This window comes from Oncorhynchus mykiss, chromosome 27, assembly GCF_013265735.2.
Source record: "Oncorhynchus mykiss isolate Arlee chromosome 27, USDA_OmykA_1.1, whole genome shotgun sequence".
NCBI classification, from domain to species: domain Eukaryota; kingdom Metazoa; phylum Chordata; class Actinopteri; order Salmoniformes; family Salmonidae; genus Oncorhynchus; species Oncorhynchus mykiss.
Window position 1 is genome coordinate 26,321,724 of NC_048591.1, and position 27,956 is coordinate 26,349,679.

Consider the following 27,956-nt stretch of genomic DNA (forward strand, 5'->3'; position numbering starts at 1 on the left):
TCATGCTGTGAGGCCTAAGTGAGGCCTTTGAGGCGATCAGACTGCACATTACCAGTGAAGACATATGCCACGCCTTTGGCAGGGATGTCATTGGCCGCACCCACAGGATAGTTGATGCTGGGAAGGTATGTGCTGTTGGGGCCATCTCTCAGACGGTTCCAGTATGTTTTCCATGTTGTCCTCAACCACATGTACCTGGAGGAAAACAAACCGCTGTGTTGGGGAAAATAAGAATTTATACTATAAAAATCATATTGCATAATTCAAAACTCCTTCACATGTTTTTTAAAGAGAACTATCTCCTTCCCGAACACTGCCACTGCATCAACAGAGAAGTTGGGATCGCACTTCTTAGGAAGGTTAGGTGGATCTTGTTTTCTGACTGTCTTGCCTTGGAAATAAAAGCAGTCTCCAATGTTTAGATAGAAATCCACCAAAAATGGACCACGTGATAACTATGGTGATTTCAACTCAACTGCTGGATTACCAGCGCGTCACCTCATGGCAGTGTGTACTGTGCTCCATTGTAATACTTGTAGTTGGGGTACATGAAAGATGAGGGGTCTTTGGAATGGGAGAGACCAAGGGAGTGGCCTGACTCATGGGCTGCAACAGTGAACAGGTTGTAACCTAAAACAACATCCGATGAGACATTTTTTATTTGTCTATAATCATATTTGAAATCCTATTTTATTGTGTTTTATAAAAAACAATTCAGATCCTCATGTCATGCTTGGAGCAGTGGCCCTACCTAGCTTGCAATGCCCATTGTCCAGATTTCATCCTTGTCAAAGTGCACGTCTCCCCCCATGCACTCCCTTGGCTTGAAGGCGTGAGCCAGAACACCTGTGGGGCCATCAAAGAGAAAGAAGTTTACATGAGCTATGATGGATAGATGGAGAGAGATTTACTAACAGTCATGTACCTGGAAACTGGCTCCAGTAAGTACAGTATATAACTATAGCACAATTAAAATCTCACATGCAGCCACACACATTCTCTACCACCTCTATTAGAAACTACACTGAACTGAACAGAGACTGATTTAGGGTCAGAATACTCTTTCTTGTGAAGGAGAGGACAATGTATGCCTTGTCGTGGTTGACATTGATGAATTTCAGTGGGGCCGCCCGCATCACTCCAGATTTTCAGGGCCAAACGGAGGTATCCACCTCTTCCCTTGTAAGGTCATTGGCACACAGACAACACAGAAAAGCATGAAGCAACCTGAACGAAATATGACTAGTTATATCCAGTGAGCTGGTAATCTATTGGCAGGTATTGATTGTTGCAATTCAGTGATGAAACAAAACTGTGAAGTTATGATAACTTTGTTAATTTTGTGGATTATGTCATTCCTCTTATACACTGAATGTACAAAACATTAGGAACACATTCCTAATATTGAGCTGCACCCCCTTTACCCTCAGAACAGCCTCAATTTATCGGGGCGTGGACTCTACATGGTGTCGAAAGAATTCCATAGGGATGCTGACCCATGTTGACTCCAACTCTTCCTACAGTTGTGTCAAGTTGGTTGGATGTCCATTGGGTGGTGGACTATTCTTGATACACACGTGAAACTGTTGAGCGTGAAAAATCCTGAAGCGTTGCAGTTCTTGACACACTCAAACCGGTGCACCTGGCACCTACTGCCATACCCCGTTTAAAGGCACTTAAATCTTTAGTCTTGCCCATTCACCCTCTGAATGGCACATATACACAATCCATGTCTCAATTGTCTCAAGGTTTAAAAATCCTTCTTTAACTTGTTTCCTCCCATTCATCTACACTGGTTGAAGTGGATTTAACAAGTGACATCAATAAGGGACCATAGCTTTCCCCTGGATTCACCTGGTCAGTCTGTCATGTTCCTAATGTTTTGTACACTCAATGTAATTCCCTGCAGTTAAAACATATGAAAGTCTGTTTTGGGAAGTGACAGTGCTTCCGGAAACTATTCAGACACTGTAACGATTCTCTTCTTGTGAAGTAGAGGCGGACCAAAGCGCAGCGTGGTGGTTGTTCATTGTATTTTATTCACGACACTATACATGAACAAACTAACGAAAAAACAAGAAACGTGAGAACTCAAAACCTAATACAGCCTATCTGGTGAATACTACACAAAGACAGGAACAATCACCCACAAACACACAGTGAAACCCAGGCTACCTAAGTATGATTCTCAATCAGAGACAACTAATGACACCTGCCTCTGATTGAGAACCATACTAGGCCGAAAACATAGAACTGCCCCAAAACATAGAAAAACAAACATAGACTGCCCACCCAACTCACGCCCTGACCATACTAAATAAATACAAAAACAAAGGAAATAAAGGTCAGAACGTGACAGTACCCCCCCCCCCCCCAAAGGTGCGGACTCCGGCCGCAAAACCTTGACCTATAGGGGAGGGTCTGGGTGGGCGTCTGTCCGCGGTGGCGGCTCTGGCGCGGGACGCGGACCCCACTTCGCCATTGTCTCAGTCCGCCTTATTGTCCGCCTCCGTGGCTTACTCACCATGCCCACCCCTCTCAATGACCCCACTGGACAGAGGGGCTGCTTGGGACAGAGGGGCAGCTGCTCGGGACAGAGGGACAGCTGCTCGGGACAGAGGGACAGCTGCTCGGGACAGAGGGACAGCTGCTCGGGACAGAGGGACAGCTGCTCGGGACAGAGGGACAGCTGCTCGGGACAGAGGGACAGCTGCTCCGGGCGGAGGGGCTCTAGCGGCCCCTGGCTGACTGGCGGCCCCTGGCTGACTGGCGGCCCCTGGCTGACTGGCGGCACTGGCGGCCCCTGGTTGACTGGCGGCGCTGGGCTGACTGGCGGCACTGGCGGCCCCTGGTTGACTGGCGGCACTGGCGGCCCCTGGCTGACGGGCGGCACTGGCGGCTCCTGGCGGCATTGGCGGCTCCGGGCAGACGGGCGGCACTGGCGGCGCTGGGCAGACGGGCGGCACTGGCGGCGCTGGGCAGACGGGCGGCACTGGCGGCGCTGGGCAGACGGGCGGCACTGGCGGCGCTGGGCAGACGGGCGGCACTGGCGGCGCTGGGCAGACGGGCGGCGCTGGCGGCGCTGGGCAGGCGGGAGGCTCCGGCAGAGGCGCCGGACAGGCGGGAGGCTCCGGCAGAGGCGCCGGACAGGCGGGAGGCTCCGGCAGAGGCGCCGGACAGGCGGGAGGCTCCGGCAGAGGCGCCGGACAGGCGGGAGGCTCCGGCAGAAGCGCCGGACAGGCGGGAGGCTCCGGCAGAAGCGCCGGACAGACGGGAGACTCCGGCAGAAGCGCCGGACAGACGGGAGACTCCGGCAGCACTGGAGAGGAGGAAGGCTCTGGTAGCGCCGGAGAGGCGGGAGACTCCGGCAGCGCTGGAGAGGAGGAAGGCTCTGGACGGATGGGCCGGAGAGACAGCCTGGTACGGGGAGCTGCCACCGGAGGGCTGGGGTGTGGAGGTGGTGACGGATAGACCGGGCCGTGCAGGCGCACTGGAGCTCTTGAGCACCGAGCCTGCCCAACCTTACCCGGTTGAATGGTCCCGGTCGCCCTGCCAGTGCGCGAGGTGGAATAGCCCGCACTGGGCTATGCAGGCGAACCGGGGACACCGTGCGCAAGGCTGGTGCCATGTAAGCCGGCCCAAGGAGACGCACTGGAGACCAGATGCGTAGAGCCGGCTTCATGGCACTTGGCTCGATGCCCACTCTAGCCCGGCCGATACGCGGAGCTGGAATGTACCGCACCGGGCTGTGCACCCGCACTGGGGACACCGTGCGCTCCACAGCATAACACGGTGCCTGCCCGGTCTCTCTAGCCCCCCGGTAACCACAGGAAGTTGGCTCAGGTCTCCTACCTGGCGTAGCCATACTCCCTGTTAGCCCCCCCCCCAATAAATTTTTGGGGCTGACTCCCGGGCTTCCATCCACGACGCCGCGCTGCCTCCTCATACCAGCGCCTCTCCGCTTTCGCCGCCTCCAGTTCCTCTTTGGGACGGCGATATTCTCCTGGCTGAGCCCAGGGTCCTCTTCCGTCTAATTCCTCCTCCCATGTCCATACCTCCTCGCGCTGCTCCTGCTGCTGCTTTCTCCGTTGCCCATTACCACACCGCTTGGTCCTGTTGTGGTGGGTGATTCTGTAACGATTCTCTTCTTGTGAAGTAGAGGCGGACCAAAGCGCAGCGTGGTGGTTGTTCATTGTATTTTATTCACGACACTATACATGAACAAACTAACGAAAAAACAAGAAACGTGAGAACTCAAAACCTAATAAAGCCTATCTGGTGAATACTACACAAAGACAGGAACAATCACCCACAAACACACAGTGAAACCCAGGCTACCTAAGTATGATTCTCAATCAGAGACAACTAATGACACCTGCCTCTGATTGAGAACCATACTAGGCCGAAAACATAGAACTGCCCCAAAACATAGAAAAACAAACATAGACTGCCCACCCAACTCACGCCCTGACCATACTAAATAAATACAAAAACAAAGGAAATAAAGGTCAGAACGTGACAGACACCTTGACTTTTTCCACATTTTGTTACGTTACAGCCTTGTTCTAAAATGAATTAAAAAATTAAAACCTCAGCAATCTACAAACAAAACCCAATAATGACAAAGCGAAAACAGGTTTTTAGAAAGTTTTGCACATTTATTACAATTAACAAACAGAAATAGCTTATTTACATAAGTATTCAGACCCTTTGCTATGAGACTCGACATTGAGCTCAGTTGCATCCTGTTTCCATTTACCAGCCTTGAGATGTGGTAAATTAAATTGATGGGACATGATTCGGAAAGGCACACACCTGTCTATATAAGTTCCCACAGTTGACAGTGCATGTCAGAGCAAAAACCAAGCCATGAAGTCGAAAGGAATTGTCCGCAGGATTGCGTCGAGGCACAGATCTGGGGAAGGGTACCAAAAAAGTTCTACAGCATTTAAGGTCTCCAAGAACACAGTGGCCATTATTCTTCAATGGAAGAAGTTTGGAACCACCAAGACTCTTCCTAGAGCTGGCCGCCTGGCAAAACTTTGCAATCAGGGGAGAAGGGCCTTGGTGAGGGAGGTGACCAAGAACCTGATGATCACTCTGACAGAGCTCTAGAGTTCCTCTGTGGAGATGGGAGAACCTTCCAAAAGGACAACCATCTCTGAAGCAATCCACCAATCAGGCCTTTATGGTAGAGTGGCTAGACGGAAGCCACTCCTCTGTAAAAGGCACATGACAGCACGCTCTGAGTTTGCCCAAAGGCACCTAAAGACTCTCAGACCATGAGAAGCAAGATTCTCTGGTCTGATGAAACCAAGATTGAACTCTTTGGCCTGAACTCCAAGAGTCACGTCTGGAGGAAACCTGGCACCATCCCTATGGTGAAGCATGGTGGTGGCAGAATTTTTCATCTGCATGGACGGGGAGACTAGTCAGAATCGAGGCAAAGATGAACTGAGCAAAGTACAGAGAGATCCATGATGACAACCTGCTCCAGAGCGCTAAGGACTTTAGGCTGGGTTGAAGACCTGAAAATAGCTGTGCAGCAACGCTGTCATATGATGAAAATTACAGGCCTCTCATCTTTTTAAGTGGGAGAACTTGCACAATTGGTGGCTGACTAAATACTTTTTTGCCCCACTGTATATATGTATGTATATATATATGTATATATGTATACAGTGCCTTGCGAAAGTATTCGGCACCCTTGAACTTTGCGACCTTTTGCCACATTTCAGGCTTCAAACATAAAGATATAAAACTGTATTTTTTTGTGAAGAATCAACAACAAGTGAGACACAATCATGAAGTGGAACGACATTTATTGGATATTTCAAACTTTTTTAACAAATCAAAAACTGAAAAATTGGGCGTGCAAAATTATTCAGCCCCCTTAAGTTAATACTTTGTAGTGCCACCTTTTGCTGCAATTACAGCTGTAAGTCGCTTGGGGTATGTCTCTATCAGTTTTGCACATCGAGAGACTGAAATGTTTTCCCATTCCTCCTTGCAAAACAGCTCGAGCTCAGTGAGGTTGGATGGAGAGCATTTGTGAACAGCAGTTTTCAGTTCTTTCCACAGATTCTCGATTGGATTCAGGTCTGGACTTTGACTTGGCCATTCTAACACCTGGATATGTTTATTTTTGAACCATTCCATTGTAGATTTTGCTTTATGTTTTGGATCATTGTCTTGTTGGAAGACAAATCTCCGTCCCAGTCTCAGGTCTTTTGCAGACTCCATCAGGTTTTCTTCCAGAATGGTCCTGTATTTGGCTCCATCCATCTTCCCATCAATTTTAACCATCTTCCCTGTCCCTGCTGAAGAAAAGCAGGCCCAAACCATGATGCTGCCACCACCATGTTTGACAGTGGGGATGGTGTGTTCAGCTGTGTTGCTTTTACGCCAAACATAACGTTTTGCATTGTTGCCAAAAAGTTCAATTTTGGTTTCATCTGACCAGAGCACCTTCTTCCACATGTTTGGTGTGTCTCCCAGGTGGCTTGTGGCAAACGTTAAACAACACTTTTTATGGATATCTTTAAGAAATGGCTTTCTTCTTGCCACTCTTCCATAAAGGCCAGATTTGTGCAATATACGACTGATTGTTGTCCTATGGACAGAGTCTCCCACCTCAGCTGTAGATCTCTGCAGTTCATCCAGAGTGATCATGGGCCTCTTGGCTGCATCTCTGATCAGTCTTCTCCTTGTATGAGCTGAAAGTTTAGAGGGACGGCCAGGTCTTGGTAGATTTGCAGTGGTCTGATACTCCTTCCATTTCAATATTATCGCTTGCACAGTGCTCCTTGGGATGTTTAAAGCTTGGGAAATCTTTTTGTATCCAAATCCGGCTTTAAACTTCTTCACAACAGTATCTCGGACCTGCCTGGTGTGTTCCTTGTTCTTCATGATGCTCTCTGCGCTTTTAACGGACCTCTGAGACTATCACAGTGCAGGTGCATTTATACGGAGACTTGATTACACACAGGTGGATTGTATTTATCATCATTAGTCATTTAGGTCAACATTGGATCATTCAGAGATCCTCACTGAACTTCTTGAGAGAGTTTGCTGCACTGAAAGTAAAGGGGCTGAATAATTTTGCACGCCCAATTTTTCAGTTTTTGATTTGTTAAAAAAGTTTGAAATATCCAATAAATGTCGTTCCACTTCATGATTGTGTCCCACTTGTTGTTGATTCTTCACAAAAAAATACAGTTTTATATCTTTATGTTTGAAGCCTGAAATGTGGCAAAAGGTCGCAAAGTTCAAGGGGGCCGAATACTTTCGCAAGGCACTGTATATATATATATATATATATATATATATATATATATATATATATATATATATATATATATATATATATATATATATATATATATATATATATATATATATATATATATATATATATATATATATATATATTCTTTTTTATTTTACCCCTAATTCTCCCCAATTTTGTGGTATCCAATTGTTTAGTAGCTACTATCTTGTCTCATTGCTACAACTCCCGTATGGGCTCGGGAGAGACGTCCTCCGATACACAACCCAACCAAGCCGCACCGCTTCTTAACACAGTGTGCATCCAACCCGGATGCCAGCCGCACCAATGTGTCGGAGGAAACATCGTGCACCTGGCAACCTTGGTTAGCGTGCCCTGCGCCCGGCCCACCACAGGAGTTGCTGGTGCGCGATGAGTCAAGGATATCCCTACTGTCCAAGCCCTCCCTAACCCGGACGACGCTGGGCTAATTGTGTGTGCAGCTAGCTAGCTCACAGCTTGCACTCACCGTGGCACCCAGTACCGAAGCTATCCCTATCCCACCTCCCGGCCTACTCAGCTATTCACCCGAACCCCACTCATACACGGCTAGAGCCCAATACTCCACCGGATCCTTGCTGTAAACTTTGGACCTTGGCACCGGATCGCCGCTGCTACCGATTGGCTATAGTGGCTAACGCCACTGCCACAAAGCCAGCACCAGTTAGCCATGAGCCAGGCGCATTTCCTGGATAGCAAACTAAATTCTACAATACCTCTTTTGCCATCTGGCTTGGATTCTCTGTCGACCCGGTGCCCCGCCGCACCACCACGACTGGTCTGCCGACAAATACTCCATCCGCTGCGCATTCACCCGGCCTCCGTTGGAGCAGACGCTCCTACTGGCCCCGGGCTATTAACTTTAAATGCTGTGTCGCCCGCGTGCTAGCGTAGTGGCAGCTTCCCTGTTCCATCTACTGCTGCCATCTGGACACTATGATCACTTGGCTACATAGCTGATGCCTGCTGGACTGTCCATTAATCACATTACTCCATTCTGTTTATGTATTTTTTATCTGTCGGCCCCAGCCGCGAACTCAGGCTCTGTGTGTAGTTAATCCGACCCTCTCTGCCTAGTCATCGCCATTTTACCTGCTGTTGTTGTGTTAGCTGATTAGCTGTTGTTGTCTCACCTGTTGTTTTAGCTAGCTCTCCCAATAAACACCTGCGATTACTTTATGCCTCACTGTATGTCGCTCTCAAATGTCAATATGCCTTGTATACTGTTGTTCAGGTTAGTTAGCATTGTTTTAGTTTACAATGGAGCCCCTAGTTCCACTCTTCATACCTCTGATACCTCATTTGTCCCACCTCCCACACATGCGGTGACCTCACCCATTACAACCAGCATGTCCAGAGATACAACCTCTCTTATCATCACCCAGTACCTGGGCTTACCTCCGCTGTACCCACACCCCACCATACCCCTGTCTGAGCATTATGCCCTGAATATATTCTACCACGCCCAGAAATCTGCTCCTTTTATTCTTTGTCCCCAACGCTCTAGGAGACCAGTTTTGATAGCCTTTAGCCACACCCTCATCCTACTCCTCCTCTGTTCCTCGGGTGATGTGGAGGTAAACCCAGGCCCTGCATGTCCCCAGGCACCCTCATTTGTTAACTTCTGTGATCGAAAAAGCCTTGGTTTCATGCATGTCAACATCAGAAGCCGCCTCCCTAAGTTTGTTTTACTCACTGCTATAGCACACTCTGCCAGCCCTGATGTCCTTGCCGTGTCTGAATCCTGGCTTAGGAAGGCCACCAAAAATTCTGAGATTTCCATACCCAACTATAACATTTTCCGTCAAGATAGAACTGCCAAAGGGGGAGGAGTTAGCCTGCAAAGTAATGTCATACTTTCCAGGTCCATACCCAAACAGTTCAAACTTCTAATTTTAAAAATTCTCTCACTGTTGCCGCCTGCTACCGACCCCCCTCAGCTCCCAGCTGTGCCCTGGACACCATTTGTGAATTGATCGCCCCTCCATCTAGCTTCAGAGTTTGTTCTGTTAGGTGACCTAAACTGGGATATGCTTAACACCCCGGCAGTCCTACAATCTAAGCTAGATGCCCTCAATCTCACACAAATCATCAAGGAACCCACCAGGTACAACCCCAAATCTGTAAACATGGGCACCCTCATAGACATTATCCTGACCAACTGGCCCTGCAAATACACCTCCGCTGTCTTCAATCAGGATCTCAGCGATCACTGCCTCATTGCCTGTATCCGCTACGGGTCCACGGTCAAACGACCACCCCTCATCACTGTCAAACACTCGCTAAAACACTTCTGCGAGCAGGCCTTTCTAATCGACCTGGCCTGGGTATCCTGGAAATATATTGACCTCATTCCGTCAGTTGAGGATGACTGGTCATTCTTTAAAAGTAACTTCCTCACCATCTTAGATAAGCATGCTCCTTTCAAAAAATGCAGAACTAAGAACAGATATAGCCCTTGGTTCACTCCAGACCTGACTGCCCTCGACCAGCACAAAAACATCCTGTGGCGGACTGCAATAGCATCGAATAGTCCCCGCGATATGCAACTGTTCAGGGAAGTCAGGAACCAATACACGCAGTCAGTCAGGAAAGCAAAGGCCAGCTTTTTCAAGCAGAAATTTGCATCCTGTAGCTCTAACTCCAAAAAGTTCTGGGACACTGTAAAGTCCATGGAGAACAAGAGCACCTCCTCCCAGCTACCCACTGCACTGAGGCTAGGTAACACTGTCACCACCGATAAATCCATGATAATCGAAAACTTCAACAAGCATTTCTCAACGGCTGGCCATGCCTTCCTCCTGGCTACTCCAACCACGGCCAACAGCTCCCCCCCCCCACCCCCCTTCAGGTTCTGATAGAGCTGCAAAACCTGGACCCATACAAATCAGCTGGATTTGACAATCTGGACCCTCTATTTCTGAATCTATCCGCCGCCATTGTCGCAACCCCTATTACCAGCCTGTTCAACCTCTCTTTCGTATCGTCTGAGATCCCCAAGGATTGGAAAGCTGCCGCGGTCATCCCCCTCTTCAAAGGGGGAGACACCCCGGACCCAAACTGTTACAGACCTATATCCATCCTTCCCTGCCTTTCTAAAGTCTTCGAAAGCCAAGTGAACAAACAGATCACAGACCATTTTGAATCCTACCGTACCTTCTCCACTATGCAATCCGGTTTCCGAGCTGGTCACGTGTGCACCTCAGCCACGCTCAAGGTCCTAAACAATATCATAACCGCCATTGATAAAAGACAGTACTGTCAGTACAGTCGTCTTCATCGACCTGGCCAAGGCTTTCGACTCTGTCAATCACCAAATTCTTATCGGCAGACTCAGTAGCCTCGGTTTTTCTTATGACTGCCTTGCCTGGTTCACCAACTACTTTGCAGACAGAGTTCAGTGTGTCAAATCGGAGGGCATGTTGTCCGGTCCTCTGGCAGTCTCTATGGGGGTGCCACAGGGTTCAATTCTCGAGCCGACTCTTTTCTCTGTACATATCAATGATTTTGCTCTTGCTGCGGGCGATTCCCTGATCCAGATTCTGGCCCTTCCTTGGACACTGTGCTATCTAACCTCCAAACGAGCTTCAATGCCATACAACACTCCTTCCGTGGCCTCCAACTGCTCTTAAACGCTAGTAAAACCAAATGCATGCTTTTCAACTGTTCGCTGCCTGCACCCGCACGCCCGACTAGCATCACCACCCTGGATGGTTCCGACCAAGAATATGTGGACATCTATAAGTACCTAGGTGTCTTGCTAGACTGTAAACTCTCATTCCAGACTCATATCAAATATCGGCAAACTTACCCCAGTAAAACTGACAATCCTACCCATCCTTGACTTCCGCGATGTCATCTACAAAATAACTTCCAATACTCTACTCAGCAAACTGGATGCAGTTTATCACAGTGCCATCCGTTTTGTTACTAAAGCACCTTATACCACCCACCACTGCGACCTGTATGCTCTAGTCGGCTGGCCCTCGCTACATATTCGTCTCCAGACCCACTGGCTCCAGGTCATCTCAAGTCCATGCTAGGTAAAGCTCCGCCTTATCTCAGTTCACTGGTCACGATGGCAACACCCACCCGTAGCACGTGCTCCAGCAGGTGTATCTCACTGATCATCCCTAAAGCCAACACCTCATTTGGCCGCCTTTCCTTCCAGTTCTCTGCTGCCTGTGACTGGAACGAATTGCAAAAATCGCTGAAGTTGGAGACTTTTATCTCCCTCACCAACTTTAAACATCTGCTATCTGAGCAGCTAACCAATCGCTGCAGCTGTACATAGTCCATCGGTAAATAGCCCACCCAATTTACCTACCTCATCCCCATACTGTTTTTATTTATTTACTTTTTTGCTCGTTTGCACACCAGTATCTCTACCTGCACATGACCATCTGATCATTTATCACTCCAGTGTTAATCTGCTAAATTGTAATTATTCGCCTACCTAATCGCCTGCCTAATGTATATAGACTTTCTTTTTTTTCTACTGTGTTATTGACTTGTTTATTGTTTACTCCATGTGTAACTCTGTGTTGTTGTCTGTTCACACTGCTATGCTTTATCTAGGCCAGGTCTAAGTTGTAAATGAGAACTTGTTCTCAACTAGCCTACCTGGTTAAATAAAGGTGCATTTTTTTAAATAATAATAATAATTTTTTCAACAATTGTTTAAAGACATATTATTTCACTGTATCACAATTTCAGTGGGTCAGAAGTTTACATACACTAAGTTGACTGTGCCTTTAAACAGCTTGGAAAATTCTGTCATGGCTTTAGAGGCTTCTGATAGTCTAATTGACATAATTTGAGTCCATTGGAGGTGGCCCTGTAGATGTATTTCAAGGCCTACCTTCAAACAGTGCCTCTTTGCTTGACATCATGGAAAAATAAATATGCCAAGACCTCAGAAAAAAAATTGTAGACCTCCACAAATCTGGTTCATCCTTGGGAGCAATTAAGTATTAACACCATGGGACCACGCAGCCGTCATGCTGCTGAGGAATGAGACTTTGGTGCGATTAGTGCAAATCAATCCCAGAATAACAGCAAAGGACCTTGTGAAGATGCTGGATAAAACATGCACAAAAGTATCTATATCTACAGTAAAACGAGTCCTATATCGACATAACCTGAAAGGTTGCTCAGCAAGGAAGAAGCCACTGCTCCAAAGCGCCATAAAATGGCCAGACTTCGGTTTGCAACTGCACATGGGGACAAAGATTGTACTTTTTGGAGAAATGTCCTCTTGTCTGATGAAACAAAAATAGAACTGTTTGGCCATAATGACCATCATTATGTTTGGAGGAAAAAGGGGGAGGCTTGCAAGCAAAATAGATGGCATCATGAGGACGGAAAATTATGTGGATATATTGAAGCAAAATCTCAAGATATCAGTCAGGAAGTTAAAGCTTGGTCGCAAATGGGTCTTCCAAATAGACCATGACCCCAAGCATACTTCCAAAGTTGTGGCAAAATGGCTTAAGGACAACAAAGTCAAGGTATTTGAGTGGCCATCACAAAGCCCTAACCTCAATCCTATAGAACATTTGTGGGCAGAACTGAAAAAGCATGTGCGAGCAAGGAAGCCTACAAACCTGACTCTGTTACACCAGCTCTGTCAGGAGGAATAGGCCAAAATTCACCCGACTTATTGTGGGAAGCTTGTGGAAGGCTACCCGAAACGTTTGACCCAAGTTAAACAATTTCAAGGCAATGCTACCAAATAATAATTGAGTGTATGTAAACTTCTGACCCACTGGGAATGTGATGAAAGAAATAAAAGCTGAAATAAATCCTTCTCTCTACTATTATTCTGACATTTCACATTCTTAAAATTAAGCGGTGATTCTAACTGACCTAAGACAGGGAATTTTTACTAGGATTACATTTCAGGAATTGTGAAAAACGTAGTTTAACTGTATTTGGCTAAGGTTCCGACTTCAACTGTCGGTTTCATATCCTCATTACAATCTCAACCACACTTGCTGATGTGTGATCTAAAATATATGATATAGGCAATGTTTATGAAATGAGCCATATCAACTTACCCATTCATTTCTGTCTAATGTGCTGGGAGTATGTTGGTATTATGTAACACATTCTTGTCTCACAGTTTATTCATGAACCTGCACATATTTACTAAATGCTATCCTTACCGGCAACCTAATACATTGGACTAAATTCAACATGTTATCATTATGCATACAGTTTTGTACAGCTTTGCATAATCTTTATTGCATTTTGGACAAAAACATTGAAATTCCCATGAATTCACTAGCATCCGAGCCAGGTATTTGCTTTCTCAGTTCCAACAACTTGTTTCTGGGTATAATCGTACTTGTACACGTGTGGTCCAACGAAGAAGTATATGACACCTAGGATGAACAAAAATGTAACAATTAGAAAGAGTTTTACAAAATTAAATGTTCAAATTGAGCTGGCATGGTCTTTGTTGTCGTGATGTAAAAGTAGCTAACCATCTTTGTAGACAGCAGCATCGATAGTAGTATTGAGCCCTTGGAAATCATCACTGATGTACTGTGGGTATCCAGCATCCATAACTCTTCGGTTTTCATTATAACTGAAAAAACGTCCACAATACAGTTTCTCTGCAATATATTCAATATGCTATAATGATATTTTGTACTGTAGGCCAATGACTGTACACTGGTGATGTTTCAGAATGCCAGGCTCACCTGTAGTAAATGTCGTGAATGAAGAACAGCGTGCGTCCTGTTTTGACGATGTGTACCGCTGCGTCTACTTCCTGAACCCATGGTGGGAAGCCAAAGTTGCTGATGGGTTTAGGTTTGCCTTTCACAATGGAACCCTTCACCGTCCAGTACATGGATTCTGGAACAAACAGAGGATGGCTCATAGTTATAAAGGAAACACTGTCTAGAGATATGTTTAACCTTTTATTCAATAATGAATAATGCAAGTCTTGGCGATATATGCTCTGCTCCTTCAGGGTGGCTATGCTCCTCCAGGGTGGCTCTGCTCCTTCAGGGTGGCTCTGCTCCTTCAGGGTAGCTCACTGCCCAAGCAAAGCGTCAATATATAAAATGACTTAGAAGCAGTGAAGCACGGTAGACTATACCAATCCCACAGCAGGAAACAGAACCTAACAGGTGGGGTCTGGGGTGGTGGTGGGAGCAAAAGAAGGAAACACATACCAGCAGTAGCAGAAAGCGGCAGCAAGGTGTCTGAGCAGAATCGGTCAGCTGAAATAGGCCGCCAAATAAGGTAGGTGTGATTGATACACTTCACTTTTTTCTCCGAAAATTAGTCCTATCATTCGTTACACACGGTTAACCATGATGGGGTAGTATGGTAGGAGATGTCTGTACCATGAATCAGGTAAGCAGTGGATCGCCGAGGGACCCAGAAGGCAGCATCAATTTTGGATTCAATCTTTGGCATGAAGTTGTTGATAGGACCTTCTTTTATATCATATTGCTGGTTGTGCTTGATCCATAGATACCTCCAGAAGGGGGGGAAAAACATGACATTTGGAACCCCAGATTTGTTTGCTTTTCATTCATCAATACTATTGGCATTTCAACAGGGTGGATGGACATACTTGTCTTTGAAAAAGAAGGTGGCATCCCCCAAGGTGGAGACAGCATCAAAGGACAGGTCAGCTGAACATTTGTTCTGCAACATCAGAGGGAAGTGGGAACCCAGGAACCAGGGGTTGTAAAGTTGATTCCAGCCATGTCTGGAGTAGTAATATGGCTGACTGTTTTTTGGACCTAAGGCACACCAAAATAAACATTTAGTCTGTGTCCGAAATTGCTATTCCTATGTATAAACTATGCATTACAGTGCACAACTTTTAACAAGGGCCAAAGGCCCGTTACTGTATGATCTTATCCTACATTCAGAATTTGAATTTGTTCAATGGTCTCCTCCTTACCGTAAAGTGAGTTGATTATTGCTATGTCCTCTTTGGAGAGCAGGTTGTGTGAACTGCGACTGGATTTGTATGTAGGATACATCAGTGACTCTGGGTTTTGGGAGTGCCTTAAGCCTAAAGAATGACCAAACTCATGGGCTGCCACTAGATACAGGTTGAACCCTGAAATCACACAAACAGGAACATGCACAATCAGTTTATTTGGTCATTCTCTCTTGTTTAAAAAAAGTAAACTTCTGATCAGTACATCTAAAAAATAGTTCAAATGATTCTGTAAAATAAAAATGGATACCCTTTGACCCTGCCGTCCAAGTTTCATCGTCGTCAAAGTGGGCATCGCCTCCAATTCCCTCTCCAGGGCCAAAGGCATGTGCCAAAGTGCCCTTAGACCCATCAAACGGGTAGGCATCACCGTGCTCTTTATGTCCCAGAGGTTAGAGAAAACACAAAACAAAATGTCAGAGTCAAAGCAATTGTTTTTGCTACTCCGTTGTTTTGGAGCTGAGTATTAGGAGCATCAAACAATAAGTTAAATGTTTAATATTGATTCATAAAGTATCTGTAAATCTATAAATAGTCAATAAAGTATATAGACTCTTTATAAAGTATACCTTAACGTAAAGTGTTATCTAGAAAGACCACGATAGGTGTTACCCACCAAAGGTAGCAAACTCCACCATGATGTCGGCCCTCTGTGTGCGTGACCTGACAAAGGTCAGAGTGCTGGCCCTGGCCCAGACGCTGAGCGCCGACTCGATCAGAGAGTCCACCGTGCTGTGAGGCAAATCACTGGTGTACCTGCCAATGCTGCAAGATCAAACAATTAAATTTAAAACATTTAAAAGACACTGTTATCTTCTTTGGGACTGGGGGCAATATTGAGTAGCTTGGATAAAAAGGTGCCCAGAGTAAACTGCCTGCTATTCAGGCCCAAAAGCTAGAAAATGCATATAATTAGTAGATTTGGATACAAAACACTCTGAAGTTTCTAAAACTGTTTGAATGATGTCTGTGAGTATAACAGAACTCATATGGCAGGCAAAAACCTGAGAAAAAATCCAACCAGGGAGTGGGAAATCTGAGGTTTGTAGTTTTTCAAGTCATTGCCTATTGAATATACAGTGTCTATGGGGTCATATTGCACTTCCTAGGGCTTTCACTAGATGTTAACAGTCTTTAGAACCTTGTTTGAGGCTTCTACTGTGAAGGAGGAGAGAATGAGAGTTGTTTGAGCCAGAGGTCTGGCAGAGTGCCATAAACTGATAAAACATAAACTGATCACGCGTGCCTGTGAGAGTTAGCTGCATTCCATTGCATTTCTAAAGACAAAGGAATTCTCCGGTTGGAACATTATTGAAGATTTATGTTAAAAACATCCTAAAGATTGATTCTATACATCGTTTGACATGTTTCTACGAACTGTAATATAACTTTTTTGACATTTCGTCTGAACAAGTGATCGTGCATTATGCATTTGGATTACTGGGCTAAACGCGCAAACAAAAAGAAGGTATTTGGACATAAATTATGGACTTTATCGAACAAAACAAACATTTACTGTGGAACTGGGATTCCTGGGAGTGCATTCCGATCAATATCATCAAAGGTAAGTTAATATTTATAAAGGTATTTCTGACTTTTCTGACACCTCTCCTTCTTTGGAAAATGGTTGGATGTTTTTCTGTGACTAGCGCTGACCTAACATAATCGCAAGTTGTGCTTTCGCCCTATTTCTGATTTGTGAGCCCTCTCCTTGGCTGGAAAATGGCTGTATGGTTTTCTGTGGCTAGGCGCTGACCTAACATAATCGATGGGTGTGCTTTCGCTGTAAAGCCTATTTGAAATCATACATTGTGGCTGGATTTACAAGAAGTGTATCTTTAAAATGGTGTAAAATACTTGTATGTTTGAGGAATTTTAATTATGGGATTTCTGTTGTTTTGAATTTGGCGCCCTGCAATTTCACTGGCTGTTGGCGAGGTGGGACGCTACCGTCCCACATATCCCAGAAAAGTTATGCAGAGCGACTTACAGGAGCAATTAGAGTTAAGTGCCTTGCTCAAAGGCACATTGGCAGATGTTTTACCTAGTTGGCTCGGGACTTGAACCAGCAACCTTTTGGTTACTGGCCCAATGCTCTTAACCACTCTACCTGCTACAGCCTCCGGTGAGCTAATACACAAATCCAGTGATAATATCATGCCTCCCAGGTGCCATGGATCTAATTTCAGAAGAATAGGGAAAGGGGGATACCTAGTCAGTAGTACAACTGGATGGATTCAACTGAAATGTGTCTTCCGCATTTAACCCAACCCCTAACTGTTACCTGTAGGTGATGACGTTCTTGTTCCAGCGGTTGACACGGTTGTTGTGACTGTAGTCCTCTACATCAGAGACCCCACAGCGAGGGGTACTCATCACCTCCAGGGTCTCAGAGTCCAGACTGCCTGTGGTGTTGAGGCCAAAGAAGCTCTGCATGTCCTTCACCTTGGAGGTGAACGAGGGCAGGTACCTCTTGATCCGAGCCAAAGGTTGCTCTTTCTTCAGGTTGTAATAATTCCGGAGGTACTCCTGAGAACAGATGAAAGCTTCTGTAGTGTCTCACTATCATATATCGTAACATCTTAAATCAATATTATGCAGACTGAGTAAGGACTCAATCACTTTGTTACAACTTCTTGTTGGAAACACTAGACATGTGGAAATACTGTAGCAAGGACAAACTTTATAGGGAATTGGAGGCAAAGGGTTCATATTATTTTCCCCATTCTTTCTAGTTCTGATATTCTAGCACAACTGTTGCGTGAGACTTGGCATAGCAGAACCATTAATGCTCAAACATTATTTTACGTCTGTGGTTCAGCAATAATGCATAGTTTGCTCAAATCCATAAAATAAATATAGGATTTGTTCAGACGCAATCTTGAAATAATCACAATTATCCTGCAGTTTAATGGTCCCGCAGTGCATATCACATTTACATTCTAAATTAAAAACAGATTTATTTTTGGAGCCTTGCCTTGCCAATCTTGGAACATATACTGTGCTTGATTGTGAGGGCATGTACATTCTGAGGTAATTGTGTTTAGCTCCGCCTCCCACCCACAACAACAAAAAAAGGATTAAAAAAATATTCTCAATATCTCACACAGTGTCATTACAGTATTTTGGGGGGGATTTTATTAGGATCACCATTAGCCAACGGCAATGGTGACAGCTAGTCTTATTGGGGTTCGACACATAACGAAAAATACATTACAGACAAAAGACTTTACAATTTACATACATTTAAAAACATTGACATGCGTGTGTGTGTGTGTGTTCATCTATCAGTTACACGTCAGTACATACACACAAAAGTAGGTTGCATGGGGGAGAGGCATTGTGCCTGAGGTGTTGCTTTATTTGTTTTTTGAAACCAGGTTTGCCGTTCACTTTCACTATATGAGATGAAGGGAGTTCCATGCAATCATGGTTCTGTATAATACTGTATGTTTCCTTGAATTTGTTTTGGATCTGGGTACTGTGAACAGATCTGTGTAAGTTCAATATTCAAGCAATTTGGTATTTCCAACACATTGTTGCTTATAAAAACAAGAAGCAATGTGGTAAATCTTTCCTCAATTCTTAGCCAAGAGAGACTGGCATGCATAGTATTGATATTAGCCCTCTGACTACAATGAAGAGCAAAACGTATCGCTCTCTTCTGGGCCAGCTGTAGATTAACTAGGTCTTTCTTTGCAACACTTGACCATATGACTAGACAATAATCAAGATAAGATAAAACTAGAGCTGTCACGCTCGTCGTAATGAGTAGACCAAGGCGCAGCGTGAGTAGAGTTCCACATATTTTAATAAACTCAAACTCACCAAAACAATAAAGCACAAACGAAACATGAAGCTACTGGTGTGCCCTCAGGCAACTAAATGTAGACAAGATCCCACAAACACAATAAGGAAGATGGCTACCTAAATATGATCCCCAATCAGAGACAACGATAAACAGCTGCCTCTAATTGGGAACTATAACTATACCATAGAAATACATTTCACCTAGATGACCCACCCAAGTCACTATCATGCCCCAACCAACACAGAGAATAAACAGCTTACTATGGTCATGGTGTGACAGTACCCCCCCAAAGGTGCGGACTCCGACCGCAAAACCTGACTCAATAGGTTGAGGGTCCGGGTGGGCATCTATGATGGATGACACAGGGCATCGGGCGGCTCCGGTGTGGGGCGCATCGCTGGAAGCTCGGGACCATGGATCGTCGCTGGAGGCACCGTCCGTGGATTGTCGCCAGAGGCTCCAGACCGTGGATCGTCGCCGGAGGAACCGGACTATAGATCGTCACAGGAGGCTCTGGACTGAGAACCCCTGCTGAAGGCTCTGGACCGCCAACCGTCGCTGGAGGCTCCGGACAGCCGACTGTCGCTGGTGGCTCCGGACCACAGACCATGTCTGGAGGCTCCGGACTGGGAACTGTTGCCGGAATCTCCGGACTGGGGAGGCGCACTGGAGGCCTGATGCATGGTGCCGGCACTGGTGGTACCGGGCTGGTGACATGCACCTAAGGGCGAGTGCGGGGAGGAGGCACAGGACGTACTGGACTGTGGAGGCGCACTGGAGGCCTGATACATGGGACCGGTACAGGTGGCACCGGGCTGATGACACGCACCTCAGCGCGAGTGCAGGGAGGAGGCACAGGACGCACTGGACTGTGGAGGCGCACTGGAGGTCTAGAGCGCAGAGCTGGCACAACCCTGGATGCTCACTACAGCCCGGCAAGTCCGGAAGCTGTCACAGGACACATTGGGCTGTGACGGTGCACTGGCGACACAGTGCGTAGAACCGCCGCAGGATATCCTGGAACGAGGAGACGTACTGGAGACCAGGAGCGCTGAGCCGGCACAATCCGTCCTGGCTGAATGCTCACTCTAGCACGGCAACTGCTGGAAGCTGGAGCAGAGCGCACCGGGCTGTGAATGCACACTGGAGACACCGTGCGCATCACTGCAAAACACGGTGCCTGACCGGTCACACCTTCCCCACGGTAAGCACGGGGAGTTGGCTCAGGTCTAAACCCTGATTCTGCCAATCAAAAACATTTTGGGGGGGCTCCCTCTCGTACTTCCGTCGTTGTTCTAACTCCTCATATCGTCGCCGTGCCGCTCTTGCTGCCTCCGACTGCTCCCTTGGATGGCGATACTCTCCGGCCTGAGTCCAGGGTCCTTCTCCATCCAGGATTGCCTCCCATGTCCATTCCTCCTGGCCACGCTGCTTGGGCCGTTTTTGGTGGGATCTTCTGTCACGCTAGTCGTAATGAGTAGATCAAGGTGCAGCGTGAGTAGAGTTCCACATATTTTAATAAACTGAAACTCATCAAAACAAAACAATAAAGCACAAACGAAACGTGACGCTACTGGTGTGCACTCAGGCAACTAGATGTAGACAAGATCCCACAAACACAATGAGGAAGATGGCTACCTACAGTGCCTTGCGAAAGTATTCGGCCCCCTTGAACTTTGCGACCTTTTGCCACATTTCAGGCTTCAAACATAAAGATATAAAACTGTATTTTTTTTTGTGAAGAATCAACAACAAGTGGGACACAATCATGAAGTGGAACGACATTTATTGGATATTTCAAACTTTTTTAACAAATCAAAAACTGAAAAATTGGGCGTGCAAAATTATTCAGCCCCCTTAAGTTAATACTTTGTAGCGCCACCTTTTGCTGCGATTACAGCTGTAAGTCGCTTGGGGTATGTCTCTATCAGTTTTGCAAATCGAGAGACTGAAATTTTTTCCCATTCCTCCTTGCAAAACAGCTCGAGCTCAGTGAGGTTGGATGGAGAGCATTTGTGAACAGCAGTTTTCAGTTATTTCCACAGATTCTCGATTGGATTCAGGTCTGGACTTTGACTTGGCCATTCTAACACCTGGATATGTTTATTTTTGAACCATTCCATTGTAGATTTTGCTTTATGTTTTGGATCATTGTCTTGTTGGAAGACAAATCTCCGTCCCAGTCTCAGGTCTTTTGCAGACTCCATCAGGTTTTCTTCCAGAATGGTCCTGTATTTGGCTCCATCCATCTTCCCATCAATTTTAACCATCTTCCCTGTCCCTGCTGAAGAAAAGCAGGCCCAAACCATGATGCTGCCACCACCATGTTTGACAGTGGGGATGGTGTGTTCAGCTGTGTTGCTTTTACGCCAAACATAACGTTTTGCATTGTTGCCAAAAAGTTCAATTTTGGTTTCATCTGACCAGAGCACCTTCTTCCACATGTTTGGTGTGTCTCCCAGGTGGCTTGTGGCAAACTTTAAACGACACCTTTTATGGATATCTTTAAGAAATGGCTTTCTTCTTGCCACTCTTCCATAAAGGCCAGATTTGTGCAATATACGACTGATTGTTGTCCTATGGACAGAGTCTCCCACCTCAGCTGTAGATCTCTGCAGTTCATCCAGAGTGATCATGGGCCTCTTGGCTGCATCTCTGATCAGTCTTCTCCTTGTATGAGCTGAAAGTTTAGAGGGACGGCCAGGTCTTGGTAGATTTGCAGTGGTCTGATACTCCTTCCATTTCAATATTATCGCTTGCACAGTGCTCCTTGGGATGTTTAAAGCTTGGGAAATCTTTTTGTATCCAAATCCGGCTTTAAACTTCTTCACAACAGTATCTCGGACCTGCCTGGTGTGTTCCTTGTTCTTCATGATGCTCTCTGCGCTTTTAACGGACCTCTGAGACTATCACAGTGCAGGTGCATTTATACGGAGACTTGATTACACACAAGTGGATTGTATTTATCATCATTAGTCATTTAGGTCAACATTGGATCATTCAGAGATCCTCACTGAACTTCTGGAGAGAGTTTGCTGCACTGAAAGTAAAGGGGCTGAATAATTTTGCACGCACAATTTTTCAGTTTTTGATTTGTTAAAAAAGTTTGAAATATCCAATAAATGTCGTTCCACTTCATGATTGTGTCCCACTTGTTGTTGATTCTTCACAAAAAAATACAGTTTTATATCTTTATGTTTGGAGCCTGAAATGTGGCAAAAGGTCGCAAAGTTCAAGGGGGCCGAATACTTTCGCAAGGCACTGTAAATATGATCCCCAATCAGTGACAACGATAAACAGCTGCCTCTGATTGGGAACCATATCATGCCACCATAGAAATACATTTCACCTAGATGACCCACCTAAGTCACTATCACGCCCCAACTAACACAGATAATAAACAGCTTACTATGGTCAGAGCCTGCAGGACTTTTACTTACTAATTATAACATATTGAATGTAGTCCAATGTATTAGGTTGCCTGTAAGGATAACATTTAGGAAATATTTGCTGGTTCATGAATCTGTGAGATAGGATATTAAGTGTTACATAATATCAACACACCCCCAGCACATTAGACAGAAATCTTTACAACCATTGAATAAATATGTTTTGACCATGACAGTTTACAATCTAAGTTAACACCAATTAATTTAGTCTCCTCAACTAGCTCAACAGCCACACCATTCATTGACAGATTCAGCTGAGGTCTAGAATTTAGGGAATGATTTGTACCAAATACATTGCTCTTAGTTTTAGAGATGTTCAGGACCAGTTTATTAATTAATGGCCACCCATTCTAAAACTGACTGCAACTCTTTGTTTAATGTTTCACTAGCTGTCGTTGCTTACAAGTATAGGGTTGAATTATCAGTAAACAGGCTTTGCTTAATGCCAGTGGCAGGTCATTGGTAAAAATAGAGTAGAGGCCCAAGAGAGCTGCCCTGCGGAACACCACACTTTACATGTTCAAAATTAGAGAAGCTTCCATTAAAGAGCACCCTCTCTCTTCTGATAGACAGATAGATAGATAGATAGATAGATAGATAGATAGATAGATAGATAGATAGATAGATAGATAGATCTGAATCCACAATATGGCAGTTGAAAAGCCATAACACGTTTTTTCAACAACAGGTCATGGTAAATAATATCAAAGGTTGCACTGAAAACTAACAGTACATCTACCACAATCTTCTTATTATCAATTTCTTTCAACCAATTATAAGTATTTTGTGTCAGTGTAGTAAGTACATGTTGAGTGCCCTTCTCTATAAGCATGCTGAAAGGCTGTTGTTAATTTGTTTAGATAGAAATAGTATTGTATTTGGTCAAACACAATTTGCTAAGAGCTGGCAGCAAACTGATATGTCAGCTATTAGAACCAGTAAAGGCAGCTTTACCATTCTTGGGTAGAGGAATGACTTTGGCTTCCCTCCAGGCCTGCTACTTTTCTGTAGGCTCAGATTAAAGATATGATAGATAGGAGTGGCTAATACTGGCTATAGATTCAGTTACCATCCTCAGTAGCTTTCCATCTAAGTTGAAGTGATTTGATTCGATGATCTGATTTGATGAAAGAATGAGGTGAATTTATCTTTCTGCACAAAATGATTTTCTGTCATTGTTTATATCATTGATCTTGGCTTCATAATACAGATTATTATTATTTTTGAGTTTAGTCACATAATTTCTCAATTTGTATTAAGTCAGCCAGTCAGATGTGCAGCCAGACTCCATTTGCCTCATCTCTTTCAACCAAAGGTTTTTCAATTCCTTATCAATTCATAGAGCCTTAACAGTTCTAACTGTCAGTTTCTTAAACAGGTGCATGTTTATCAATAGTTGTAAAATCGTATACACAATTTTATACACTATCTTTTGGAGACTTTACTTTCTGGGATATAGCCACTATATTGTGATCACTGCATCCAATGGGTACAGATACATATTTAGAAAAAGGTTCTAAAGCATTTGTAAAAATGTGATCAATACATGTGGATGATGTAGTTTTTCCACATCCACAGTCATCCACCGTCAAACGTTAACATGTTATTTAAAAAGTGCATTTTTACGTACAGTAAACAATGTAACATGCAGTCCTTGTAAAATGTCTGTAATTTTGTAATTTAACTCATTAAATTATACACTTACTGTGGCCAGCTTTAGGTCCTCTTGGGTCTGTCCTGTGAGGTGTGCCGTGACCTCTTCTTCAGGAATAGATGTAGGAGCTGTAGAACATGGACCAGGCAGAACCAAGACCAGAACACAGGTCCAACAGAACAGAAGATGCATTTCTAATAGTAACCACACAGGATTGAAGTGGGGCTAGTTTGCATAGAGTAGCAAGTGCTGGTCAATGGGAAAGCCTTTTAACTGGTTATTATGAGTCATACTCACTCCGCCAAAGCCATGGAAGCCTCAAACAGCAGTATGGAAATAGGGAGGGGTTTAGTTAGAGCAAAGGGAGAGACGAAATGCATAAAAAATCATATCAAATGTAATATTTAATTGACGTTGTTATATAGTATGATAGTACTGTATGATATGTTTTCCTTTGACTATTGAAATTGATATTAAAAGGATATATCTTAATGATATTCTCTGTCAAGCTGTGTCCATGACTCTGTGCTGATGTTGTGACGTGGATAAGTCCCTAAGACCCACGTTTCTGTTGACAGTTAGTGAAATAAGTTGCTAACCCAGAGATAACCCCAGAGAAATGATGAAACTGATGCAGTAGTGAAGAAAACAGATTTGTTTTCACAATTAGCCTATGATCTGCAAAATATATTTGTCAGTAGACGGAAATAATTATTTTGTTCCCAAATCAAATGATAAACATTTGTCATTTCATCATTTCTGGTAGCTACCTTCACTTTGTATTGCATGTGAACTGACACAACCAATATAGCTATGCTGTCCACCAACGCATTCCAGTGTCTCCTGAAATACATTTAAAAGTTAACTGTTGTCCTAATTTAGCAAATCCATTTAACTCGTTTCTATGAAGAGCATCTAAAAAGGAACTCAAACTGGCTGTAATTGTAACTGTAGCAACTGTGGTTGGCTTTGGGCCTTTGATAAAGACAATGGCTGCCAGCCAGGATGCCTGCAGTAGGCCTGGTGGTTCCATGGCAAATTCAGGCTACAATTAGGCTTGATTGGGTGCTTCTGAGCTCAGATTTATAGCATCAGCAACATTCCACTGCTTGGCAGCATCCTCATTCTACATGGATTTTTCTCTGTCCTCCGCAGCAGGACTGCAGAATGCGTTAGTGCATGATTTGTGTTATGATTGAATTTCATAGTTCTTAAACATACACTTTAAAATTTATACAGTGCTAGACAAAAGTTTGGACACACCTACTCATTCAAGGGTTTTTCTTTATTTTTACAATTTTCTACATTGTAGAATAATAGTGAAGACATCAAAACTATGAAATAACACATGTAGTAAGCAAAAAAAGTGTTAATCAAATCAAAATATATTTTATATGTGAGATTCTTGAAAACAGCCACCCTTTGCCTTTATGACAGCTTTGCACAATCTTTCTTGTGTGTAATTTCTTTCCTTCTTAATGCGTTTGAGCCAATCAGTTGTGTTGTGGCAAGGTAGGGGTGGTATACAGAATATAGTCATATTTGGTAAAAGACCAAGTCCATATTATGTATGGCAAGAACAGCTCAAATAAGCAAAGAGAAACAACAGTCCATCAAGGTCAGTCAATACTGAATATTTGAAGAACTTTGAAAGTTTCTTCAAGTGCAGTCGCAAAAACCATCGAGCGCTATGATGAAACTGTCTCTCAGAGGACCGGCAATAGAAAGGAAGACCCAGAGTTACCTCTGCTTCAAAGAATAAGTTCATTAGAGTTACCAGCCTCAGAATTTGGTAATTAACTGCAGATAGCACCTCACAGAGTTCAACTAACAGACACAGCTCAACATCAACTGTTCAGAGGAGACTGCGTGAAAAAACCACTACTAAAGGACACCAATAATAAGAAGAGACTTGCTTGGACAAAGAAACAAAAGCGATGGACATTAGGCTGGTGGAAATCTGTGAGTCCAAATGTGAGACGGATGATCTCCACATCTGTGGTTCCCACTGTGATGCATTAAGGAGGAGGTGTGATGGTGTGGGGGTGCTTTGCTGGTGACACTGTCTGTGATTTATTTTGAATTCACGGCCCACTTAACCAGCATGGCTACCACAGCATTCTGCAGCAATACTTCGTCCCATGTAGTTTGAACTTAGTGGGATTATCATTTGTTTTTCAACAGGACAATGACCCAACAGACCTTCAGTCTGTGTAAGGGCTATTTGACGAAGAAGGAGAGTGTTGGAGTGCTGCACCAGATGACCTGGCCTCCACAATCACCAGACCTCAACCCAATTGAGATGGTTTGGGATGAGCTGGACTGCAGAGTGAAGGAAAAGCAGCCAACAAGTGCTCAACATATGTGGGAACTCCTTCAAGACCGTTAGAAAAGCATTCCAGGTGAAGCTGGTTGAGAGAATGCCAAGAGTGTGCAAAGCTGTCATCAAGGCAAAGGTTTGCTACTTTCAAGAATCTCAATTCTCAAATATATTCTGATTTGTTTAACACTTTTTTAGTTACTACATGATTCCAAATGTGTTATTTCATAGTTTTGATGTCTTTACTATTATTCTACAATGTAGAAAATAGTAAAAATAAAGAAAAACCCTTGAATGAGTCTCCAAATTTTTTATTGGTACTACATATCTTTATTTTTGAGAGTTACGGTAATGAAAGCTGATGTTTATAGTTTATTAGGCTGTTAAGTGTCATTTTGTGTGGGAACATTTGAGGGCTTGAAGTCATTTGTGGGCCCCCAGATTGGGGTAGAGAAGAAATGCGCTGAGAGAGTGAGGAGGGTAATTAAACAAGCAGGAGCAGTGTCTTTACTTTCCCATAGTCATGTTTGCCAGAACAAAACCATTGCCAGATTTGCTCTGAGTAAAACATCAGAAATGATTCAAAATCCCTTATGAGAAATATTCTATTCCAAATCGTATCTCTTTTTATATTTAATGAGGGAATGTAAGACAATATCATAATAGTTTTACTCATTATGTTGTGCCCCTCCGATCAGCATCAGGCTTCTTGGTGCTTTGTTCCTGTATTGAATTCTGGTTCTTAGCGATGTTGAGTCCTCTCAGGTTGGAAATCTATCCCTAGGGGTAAAAGTTCTCTCATGGTCTGTCAGAGAGATGGCCGATATAAGATGACTATGTTTCTACAGTCAGTGTTATAGGCATATCATTGACCTTAAACTGTACTGTGTGTGTAGTGTTTATGTGTAAGAACTAAGAACAAAGCCAACAGTTGTGCCTCTGATGTCTTCACACTCAGAATGTTTTCTGCCACTAAGGGCTTTCACAATCCATGGCCTAAAGCAGATGAGCCATAGAGGGTATGCAGGCGCCCTAAGCACACCGCTTGCATTGCACAACCCAGACTCACAGGAGCTTGCTTTTAACCACTGAAAACCACTTAATCACCAAAACAAGAATGTCAACACAATAAACTACACCAAAGGCACAAAATGTCAACAATTTATAAAAATACTATTATTAACTAACGAACCATTCTCAGTAGCTTCATAACCATATCCATTGCAGATGTACAATATTTACTTTTGTTATATTTGGGGATTTTAATATGACATCTGAAAACCACATGTTACATGTCTTGTGTAACTTGGTTTTGGTGCACTGAGATTCATGTCTAATCCAAATCAAATCTGATCAATAATGATGTTTCATATGATATTTTGTGACACAAAAAAACATGTGACTCACCTGTCACCTCACACAT

The 27,956-nt window shown here is 44.3% G+C and overlaps 1 protein-coding gene across 1 annotated transcript; it reads right to left on the reverse strand.

The window, feature by feature from the left end:
• Positions 1-14: 14 nt before the first annotated feature.
• Positions 15-27,956, reverse strand: mmp20b (matrix metallopeptidase 20b (enamelysin)). The gene is made up of 10 exons (XM_036964649.1): positions 27,941-27,956; positions 24,265-24,341; positions 17,584-17,828; positions 15,916-16,064; positions 15,550-15,675; positions 15,258-15,419; positions 14,905-15,093; positions 14,515-14,562; positions 14,035-14,191; positions 15-195 (listed from the first exon to the last, which is right to left on the reverse strand). The coding sequence occupies exons 1-10, from the start codon at positions 27,954-27,956 to the stop codon at positions 15-17; spliced, it is 1,350 nt and encodes a 449-aa protein (XP_036820544.1).

Excerpts from the sequence above, each read along its gene's own strand:
- mmp20b (XM_036964649.1), bottom strand. Across the intron at positions 14,563-14,904 it reads CAAGTATGTCCATCCACCCT|CTGACCGATTCTGCTCAGAC; the intron begins GTTGAAATGCCA and ends GGCCTATTTCAG. Across the intron at positions 14,192-14,514 it reads GCCGCTTTCTGCTACTGCTG|AATCCATGTACTGGACGGTG; the intron begins GTATGTGTTTCC and ends TGTTTGTTCCAG.